Source organism: Glandiceps talaboti, chromosome 23, assembly GCF_964340395.1.
Source record: "Glandiceps talaboti chromosome 23, keGlaTala1.1, whole genome shotgun sequence".
Classification (NCBI taxonomy): Eukaryota; Metazoa; Hemichordata; class Enteropneusta; family Spengelidae; genus Glandiceps; species Glandiceps talaboti.
The window spans coordinates 7,872,623-7,882,918 of record NC_135571.1 but is presented as its reverse complement, the minus strand read 5'-3'; the positions used below and the strand labels follow the sequence as shown (position 1 = coordinate 7,882,918).

The 10,296-nt window shown below is 37.0% G+C and overlaps 1 protein-coding gene across 1 annotated transcript; it reads right to left on the bottom strand.

Moving 5' to 3' along the window:
* Nucleotides 1-1,079: 1,079 nt before the first annotated feature.
* On the bottom strand, nucleotides 1,080-9,974 carry LOC144452879 (pyridine nucleotide-disulfide oxidoreductase domain-containing protein 1-like). The gene is given in 14 exon segments (XM_078144076.1): nucleotides 1,080-1,255; nucleotides 1,672-1,744; nucleotides 2,229-2,366; nucleotides 2,815-2,937; nucleotides 3,135-3,223; nucleotides 3,226-3,244; nucleotides 3,723-3,845; nucleotides 4,281-4,377; nucleotides 5,022-5,183; nucleotides 6,302-6,375; nucleotides 7,215-7,343; nucleotides 7,960-8,079; nucleotides 8,863-8,943; nucleotides 9,641-9,974. Coding segments are annotated over 14 exon segments (1,476 nt in total). The 5' UTR covers nucleotides 9,713-9,974.
* Nucleotides 9,975-10,296: the final 322 nt, after the last annotated feature.

The window sequence follows — 10,296 nt, the reverse complement described above, 5'->3', positions numbered from 1 at the left end:
GTGTGTCGCTGTCTTATGTTGCTTTGTATGCATTGATAATACAGCTAAAATGATGTAGGTTTGGTGTTTTACTCCTGGGACATGACATTTAATACACACCCTCAGACAACTTCTAATGCAAAAGAAACAATTACATAACGGTGTCGAGTCAAAATGCATAATGTCCATGAGTAAAACACCAAACCAACATCAATTTAGCTATAACATGGGAAATTTCGTCCTATCTTGCAAATGCTATTAAACAATGTATTAAGATCAGTGAGACTGATCACAAGGTTTCATGTTGAGATAAACACAATAAAGATAACACACAGACATCACTTACACAGTGTCTGCTCTGTAGACACAATAAAGATAACACAGACACATCCCTTACACAGTGTCTACTGTGTAGACACAATAAAGACAACACACAAACATCCCTTACACAGTGTCTGCTCTGTAGACACAATAAAGATAACACACAAACATCCCTTACACAGTGTCTACTCTGTAGACACAATAAAGACAACACACAAACATCACTTACACAGTGTCTGCTCTGTAGACACAATAAAGATAACACACAAACATCCCTTTACAGTGTCTGCTCTGTAGACACAATAAAGATAACACACAAACATCCCTTACACAGTGTCTGCTCTGTAGACACAATAAAGATAACACACAAACATCACTTACACAGTGTCTGCTCTGTAGACACAATAAAGACAACACATAAACATCCCTTACACAGTGTCTGCCCTGTAAGTTGTTACAATGTAAGATAAAAACAAATGCAAATGTAACAAAATACAACAGAGCAGACACTGTGCACGAAATGTCTGTGTGTTACCTCCTCTTGAAACAAAACCTTTTGATCAGTCTCACCAATCTCAATACTGTATATTTGATGACTGAAAACCTTTCGTAAAAAGAAAACTAGTAAGCTGAAATAAATGAGCGTACAAATCTATGTCTTGACACAATTGTTGCCATGGTTATAGCATTTTAATAGTAAACAAATATTCCCTCAAATACAACATAAAGTCCACATAAATTGCAATAAAAATCAATATCTTACAACAAAATTAAAATAACTAATCAAAATAATCTTCAATATCAATATTTGGATCTAGTAAATCCTCGCCATAAATACTTAAATCCATCTGGTTTAGGATAAGATTTTCAAATGTTTCCTCTAAGTCAGTGTCGCCTATCAGTATAGCTCCATACATCCTGCCTTGATGTAGAATCACCTTCACAAACTCCATACCTAAAGAGAGAAAATAAAGATGAATTGGCAGCTAATGAGTAGCAACTGCTATTGTGTATAGCGCCATCTAGTGGTGTACATATGCCAAGTAAACAGCGTCCTCTAGTGGCAAATTCTTTGCAACTGTATGAATCCTCTAGTGATAGGCCATGGGTATATTTAATCCTCTATCTCTCTCAACTTGTACATAGTTGTGTACAAACAAATACCCCACAGGGAGAGAAGATTAATTTTCATGGTTTTGGTTAATCTGACGTCATTTCTAGCCTTAGATTCGAACAAGGACTTGGTCTTTGTCGTATCACATTTTTAACATGTAGAGAAACATGGGAGCGTTGTTTTATTAATTAAAAATCCAAAATAAATACCCAATTCTCATACATATGGCCATTTATAAAAGTCAAGAACTGATTTACCTTCTGTAAATCTCAGCAAAATTTCATAATCCTTTCCCAATGTCTGTGCATTATACTTCCCTAGTAAAACAACCTGGAATATAACAAGAATTATGGATAATTTAGTTGTATGTTGTGATTCACCTAACGTTTCCTCAGCAGACAATAAGGTAGACTGTATGATACGACATGTCGTTACACCCTCACCAACCTCCTCTCTCTCATTAGTAGAAATTATGCTTTGAGAGCTTGCAGAAGACTGAAAATTGCAAAAATTTCTGAGTAACAAAAATATTTAGGTTTACAGTACCTACTCCTTTGATAACCTTTTCTGAGATAGTAACATGTGACTGTAATTATTGTACCACTCCATCCATTTGTCAAGTCTACAAAGTTTGAATTGTTTTACAGAATTTCTGAGATGACATCATCCTTGAGGTAACATCTGGGAAACTAAACAACTGATAACTGGTGGAAAGTTAGGAAAATGAATTTGGAACTCCCCTACTAGACAACATAAAACAGGTACCGAATACTAATAATATATCTAAAAATCTGAAAAATGAAACTCAACTAACCTTAAAACCAAAGAATTTTGTTACATGAGCAAAGAGTTCAAAACAGAAATCTTGAGGTATTTCCTCTCCTTCTCTGTCGGCATGCATACACTTAGCGGCATAGAAACCCATTTGACGTGCCTGGGACCATAAACGCATCTGGAATGAAATCAATCATAATTGACTTTCTGATATGCAGAAAAGAATAGACATTAAACTCACACAGTATTAATTCCTTTCTGGAAAAGGATTTCTCACACACACACACACACACACACACACACACACACACACACACACACACACACACACACACTCTCTCTTCTCTTCTCTCTCTCTCTCTCTCTCTCTCCTCTCTCTCTCTCTCTCTCTCTCTCTCTCTCTCTCTCTCTCTCTCTCTCTCTCTCTCTCTCCTCTCTCTCTCTCTCTTCTCTCTCTCTCTCTCTCTAATTAACACCCATGCGCATACATCTACACATCTACACAAACATACAAGGTTAAGAATCTCATAACTTGAACAAAAAAAATTCTGATACATGATAAAAATCAGTTTGTACACTGTACACATTGTTGGGGACAATTTAAACATGATATCATTCACACTAACCTGGAACCAATGTGGTGCAGGCTCCCATGATGCAGTGCAAACATCCCCAGCTGCATAGATATGAGGTAAGTTTGTTTTCATGTGATCGTCAACAAGAATACCACCATCATCAGCTAAATGAAACTGAAAAGATAAAATAATGTAAACAAAACTAAAAGTCAGATAAACATGCTAATATCATGTTGCCCCTGACAACCGACACTGGCGTGAAATCATAATACCCTGGGTGGTTTAGAATGTGCCTTGAAAAAACACTTGTGGGTCACTAAAACATGTATAAAAGGATGTCAGTAAGTTTGTTTATTAATTGTCATACTTACTTGGTCTTTAGTTTGTAATTGTTTAGTGTTTGGAGAAACTCCTGTTGCACTGACAACAAAATCACACCCATATAATTTACCATTTGTAAAAGAACATAGACCGGCCAGCTCTCTGAAATAATAAGGTCCATAAAATTAGCTTAACGTTGGACAAATACTGCATGTGTGTCTGTGCATAGGGATGGACTACAATTGTATTAAATGTGGGGAGATGAAGAAAAGGATGGAGAGAGAGAGAGAGGAGAGAGAGAGAGAGAGAGAGAGAGAGAGAGAGAGAGAGAGAGAGAGAGAGAGAGAGAGAGAGAGAGAGAGAGAGAGAGAGAGAGAGAGAGAGAGTGAGAGAGAGGGAGAGAGAGGGAGAGGGAGACGGAGAGAGAGAGGGAGAGAGAGAGGAGAGAGAGAGAGTGACAGACAGAAAGAGAGTGACGAAAGAGAGGGAGAGGAGAGAGAGACGACGAGAGAGAGAAGAGAGAGAGACAGAGAGACCAGAGAGAGAGAGAGAGAGAGAGAGAGAGAGAGAGAGAGAGAGAGAGAGAGAGAGAGAGAGAGAGAGAGAGAGAGAGAGAGAGAGAGAGAGAGATTGCTTACCTTTGTAAGACTACTTTGAGGTACTTTGTTTTCTGTTTTCTGTAAATCTTTAAATTCATCAGCTGTTAATATCTTCTCCACTTCACATTTGTATTCCACATGGACATGATATGATTGAGATGTCTGTCAAAATAACAACAAAATGTGCAAATTACAAGAATGTAAAAATATTTCTTGTTCATTTTGCTGGTTTTCTGCACCTAACTCTTGCAGGTTGAACCTGCTATACCACCCAATCAAAACAGAGCATTTGTGTGGTATTGTTTACTGCTGGGTCCTTCCCAAATGGCTTTTAGATACTGTACCAACACATGTGGTTACTATTTGGTATCATCCAACAACAAATTGACCAATCACGACATTGGAGACACAGATATGGACACCACCAACTTTAAAATCCTGTAAATACAACGAGGCAATCCATTGGCTGCCAATCAGATTAACTGTTTTGGGGGTGTGCACACACATACATTTTTGAAAACTTTGACTTCTGGGGGAGATATATGATTGATAGTGAAATCAGAGTCCCTAGGTTTTTCAAAATGACGTTTCTCTTACCGCTGTACTTCCAGACATTGCCAGCCCTATACTCCAATCTGGTCCTAAGGCACCACCTGGTATCAATGAAGTACCAGACTGTCCACTGTATGAAGTACTTGAATGACTCTCTGAAATAGACATATACAGTAATATTGTTGTTATTGATTGTTTACTGTGTTAGCAGGATTATCCAACCTGTTGATATATTATTCAACCAAGGCTATGTTTCTGTCTGTCTATCTGTCTCAGTGTCTGTCTGTCTGTCTGTCTGTCTGTCTGTCTCTGTATGTATGTATATATGTATGTATGTATGTATGTATGTATGTGTGTGTGTGTGCGTGTGTGCGTGTGTGCGTGCGTGCGTGCGTGCGTGCGTGCATGCATGTATGTATGTATGTATGTATGTATGGATGTACATATGTATGTATGTATGTATGTATGTATGGATGTACATATGTATGTATGTATGTATGTATGTATGGATGTACATATGTATGTATGTATGTATGTATGTATGGATGTACATATGTATGTATGTATGTATGTATGTATGGATGTACATATGTATGTATGTATGTATGTATGTATGTATGTATGTACATATGTATGTATGTCCATCCATGCATCCATTCATCTGTTCACCACTCTTCCCCAGCTCTCACTTTCTCCCTCACTCTGTCTCTCTCTCACTCACCTCTCCCACTCCTTCCCTCTCCCCCCTCCCCATTCACACAATTGTTAAAACATGCTGACCTGCACTCACCTACAGTGTACTTCATCCTCTTGCCAGGTACGTGTTGTTTAGGTTTACCAGACTTTAACTGAGATAGAAAGAACTGAGCAGCACCAGGATCAAAGAAGGTACTACTAATAGAGTCATCCTTGACAGCCCACACTACCTCACAACCCTCTATCTCATAACTGTCAAATATACAAAAAAAACACCACTAATTCTACAGAGAGACATGCTTGGTTTATAAACTGTTCCACTCAGATCGTTCATAAAATATATTTAATATATACACCATGATTAAGGATGAGATGCACAAAATATGATAATTTCGGACAATTAAATTTTTTTTTTACACTTTTCTAAAATGTCATAAAGCGGTTATCTAACTGGTGAGATTTTGAAATTGGTTCAATTTAGTGTTTTTCTGAAAACCTTGAATGTGGAAAACATACACAACTAAACAGACCTTACAGCTAAAATGATGTTGGTTTGGTATTTTACTCATGGGACATTACATTTTTTGACACAGAGCTACATGAGACATATTTCAACTCTAGACTAACAATAACAGAGACACAATAAACACAGCACGATCCTTTGCCCAATCACATTGAACACTGATAAGCATTGCTATTCTTTCACAGTGAGGTAAACAGGCTTCTAAGGAAAACATTACACATGGACTTGATGATTTTAATGGCTGCAATTGTTTACTTTTCAACTAATAATCAACATTTCAACTTGACTACTTCTACATACCCACTGTGCATAGCACCTATTGTTTCTTTTGCATTAGAGGTTGTCTGAGGGTGTGTAATAAATGTCATGTTGACTGAAACAGCAAACAGACATCATTTTAGCTGTAGCATAATAGTACATTCATGTTGATGGGTGCCTTTCATACATGTTGTTCATAAAGTTCTCCTAACATTACCAAAAAAACTTTTCCTTCAGTACTGAAAAGTACAATTTCTAGATGCAGTACTAATTTTGTTGATGCTGACTTTTAAGTGTATGCACATTTAGAGTATGTTGGTGTGTATTGTTTAAAAAAAATAATGACAACTATATTACAAACAGTCACACTTGTTAGGATGATGTGCCATGGTTACCATGACAATAATAGACTTGATACTTACACTAATTATGTTGCTAGGTCAGTTACCATGACAATAATAGCCTTGATACTTCCACTAGTTCTGTTGCTATGCCAATGTTACCCTGACAATAATATACATGTACTTGATACTTGCACTAGTTCTGTTGCTATGCCAGTTACTATGACAATGATAGACTTTACACTTACACTAATTCAGTTGCTATGCCACCATTACCAACAATAACCACTCTACTAGCATCCTGTAATTTACTCTGAAAAACCTGAATCACAAAAATGGAAGAACATATCATTTTATTTTTGACTTGAAACAGAAATATCTTATCAGACTCAACAAATCATACAATGGGGTGGCATTCTGAGCGATTCATTTTAACCTTCAATGGCTTTCTGAAGCCTTTATGGTTAGTCATCTAATTGATATAATTCTAATTGTAGGAAGGCCTTCATGTTAGCTTTTGATGGCGAAGAATGAAGGCTTTCTGAAGACTCCCTGAAGTCCTAGTTTGACAAGGGTTATAAATAACTGATAACAAGGACAGCCATTTTTATTTTATGTTTCTCATCGTCACATCTTACTAACGATGGGTTGGATGCTTGATTTCAAATTTAAAAAAAATAAGTATGTACATTCCGGTGATGTTTTCAATTCATAACCCAGATCTGGATGACATAGATTAAAGTTAGAACGAGACTTTGAATCATTTTTTTATTAAAAGTCCCAATTTCAGTGATAAATGATCACTTTTGCACAGATATGCACTTGTGATGTCTTCCTCTGTGATGTCATACAACGCAACCCTGGACCCTGGTAATCAAGGGTTCAGTTTACTTAGAGAGACACAAACTAAATCTATTATTCTTCAATGTGGTAGATTACACAAGTGGGTGATAGCAGTTCCTCTGTTATGTGAATCTCCTCCTCAAAAGAGTGTAAACATTGCAATAACTTTTGCTATTTTTTTGTTCAATTGGAGAAATAAATTTGGTTGAGTCAGACAAAAATGAATATAAAAAAGGCCACCCTTACATCAATAACCCATATAAAATGTGAAAAACATTATGATACTAGTAGTATCCATAGCAACAGAGTGAGATCTACCTTAACACTTTCAGTGTCTCTTATACCCAGTACATATGGATTACCCGGTGCTATAACTTTAGGTACTCCACCAGTACAGATACAGAGGTAATTATAGTTTAGTGTTTCACCATTAGACAGACTGATTGTCTGGAATAAAGTATATCAGAATATTAGAATTTGATGTTAGATACAGCACATGATACACCTAAGACCTAAAAATAATTATTTGGTTCCGGTTACCCAACCCCACCTAGTTTTTCACTGCTGACCCTAAACTTTTTTTTCATGTATTCGAGAAAAGATAAAATAATATTGCAAAAATTGTGAAGTCTCGCAAGAAAAAGTGAATGTGAAAACTGACATCACCTTAAAATGACAATATAAAACTGTTATTTCAATCTGTAATGGCTGTACATCTGATGAGAAGAAACCAATAACACAGAGACCATATGGAAAACAACAGAAAACATAACTACCTGAACTAGACACTCACATATGAAAAAAAAAATTAAAAAATGAAATAAAAAATCTACCTACCCCACCTATTCTAAAACTGAGCGTAATCGGAACCACACAAATTTTTTTGTTAGACCTTGGCAAAAAGGGATAAAAAAATACATGCAAAACAAACAGACATTCCTCAAAAATCAGGGAAAGAAATGTAATTTAATCTACTCATTTGACAAGATTTTGATTTTCAATTTCAAATAGTATTTGCCTTCTCTCACAAAAATCTTTTACCACCAATAAATCTCTGCCATACCTTGTTTTCTGAATCAATCTCCTTAACAACACTTTGTACAACCTTGATGTTGGGAAAAGTGGTTTCCAAGGTAACAAATGGTTTCTCTTCCACATCAAATGTTTCAAGAGTCTTGGTTACCTAGCAACGTATAAACGTGTCAGTCAGAGTTAGTGGACTCTTACAATATAATTATATATTCATGGTTGAACATGAATATTCATGAGATGTTTTAAACTGAAGGGAATAAACGCACAGGACTCATGAATATTAATTATGCAACCATGAATATATTATTTCTGCTGACTCCCATGATGCAATAGCCCACAGCAAAGATACCCTATAAATGCACAAGATCAACTTGATGGTTCTCTAACATAGCAAGTAATTGTAGGTGATGTAAAATCATGAAATGACTCTCCAGAACCCATAATTAATGAAAATGTCTTTATTTCCTGGAGTGGCCTTTCCTGCTAAATGAGTGCAGTGATTCTTTACATCAACACTCTTTACACAAGATTTCCGTAGCTTGAGTACAAATGTGTATGAACAAGTGGTCCACTGTTCAGTTCTACATTTTGCTCTGAACTACTCAACTTACTTTCCTTACCTTCCTATGATTGGTCAGTGTTATGCTAGGGAGTCTAATGCTATTCCTATCCCTAATCTAACTCTAACCCTAACTCCCTAGCTTGAGTACAAATGTGTATGTATTGAACAAGTGGTTCATTGTTCTACATTCTTGCCCTGAACTACTGGCCTAAGTAAGTTATACCAAAGACCCTAATAGTACTAGTCTAGAGGCTTAGCTATTCATCTCCTTCACCATAGTGAAGAACATATTCAGATTCAAAGCCAACAGATAGCCTCTAGTATGGATGTATCCTTGCTTCTAGTATGAGCTGAGTTTATACCTATACTTACCTTCCTAAGGTTGGTCACTGCTTTGATAAGATGAGTTGCTGTAATCAGAGTGATTTTCTCGTCTGGACATAGATAGGACAACTGAAAGAGTTACAACATCGGGTCAAAGGTCACATTAGTTCCCATGATGATCTCTGATATCCAAGCCTATCTTACATCATGGAAGTATAACCCACATACTTCCATGCTTACATGAATGGAATCATGTGATACAAACTGTATTATATATTTTAAAACATAAATTGATGGTACCAAAGTTTATAGTTGATGATAGCTTGCAAAGCTAAACCATAATGTAATAACCAAGACCTTGTTACATGGGGAGATCCTGTATGTACATCTTTGATTAGCCCTGCTTGCATACGAAGTAAGTTGTCCCTTCCTTTGAGGTGTTGAGGGTCATGACGTCAGTAATCTAGACCCGGGCACCGTCTGCAAGCAGGACTAATCTTTGATATACTGCTATGTGATCAAAATCCATATCAATCGTATTTTCAATTATGAGGGAGTATCCCTCCACTCTACTTCCCCCCCCCCCCCCCCACCCCCCAACTTTTCCACTCTACATAAAAGTACTACCTTGCTATTACGATTACTCTTCAAGTCCTGGATTCAAGCTTACATACCAGGTACCTGTGATCTTGCTACACGTACGTACAAAATGTATTTACATGGCACGTTCTTTCTCAAACTCGAACCATACATGCTTGCATGTTGACAGATAAAATGGGGTCGTAATCTGTATGTATATGGTTTACACTAAGGGAACAAAACGTACCGTTTCTGCGCAGGTAACTCCAGCGATTCCTCCACCAATGACGACAAAGCCAGCATCAAGTGGCGACGACATTATTATCAGATTATTATTGCACTTTAAAATGATTTTTTTTCATGTGGCAATGATCATAGATTGTTTATGTCAGAGTTCAGAGACGATCAAGTTTCCACTGCCCAGCTATCGAAGTGTACAATTTATCAGAGCTTTTAAGAGATCAAATAAGAATAAGCAATGCTACACCAGTCGTACAAGGTCGTGATCACGTATTATAGTTTGAAATATTATGAGAAAGACATCGTAAAGCCATCAGCCTGATCGAGTGGACGCCATACTGTTGCACAACACATTGGGCAAGGGGGAAGCCGGAAGTGACGTCAGAAGGAATTCCCTATGCCTCGACATCGTCAACACGTCGTCGTATCTTCAGACCGCTCTCATCTAATCATACACCCTCCACTGGTGGAGAGTCTATGATCTAATCTGAGCTGCAACGAAATGTTATTGTTTCCATAGTAACGGCTTTGGTCGAGTTTAACCTTATGATGTTTTCTTTTGGTTATTAATTAGTCCCAAAATTGTTTGCCAATTTTAACAGTGCTTTTACATTGAACGATCACCGTGTTCAACCTTGTACAACAGCGGCAATTGCTCTTTCA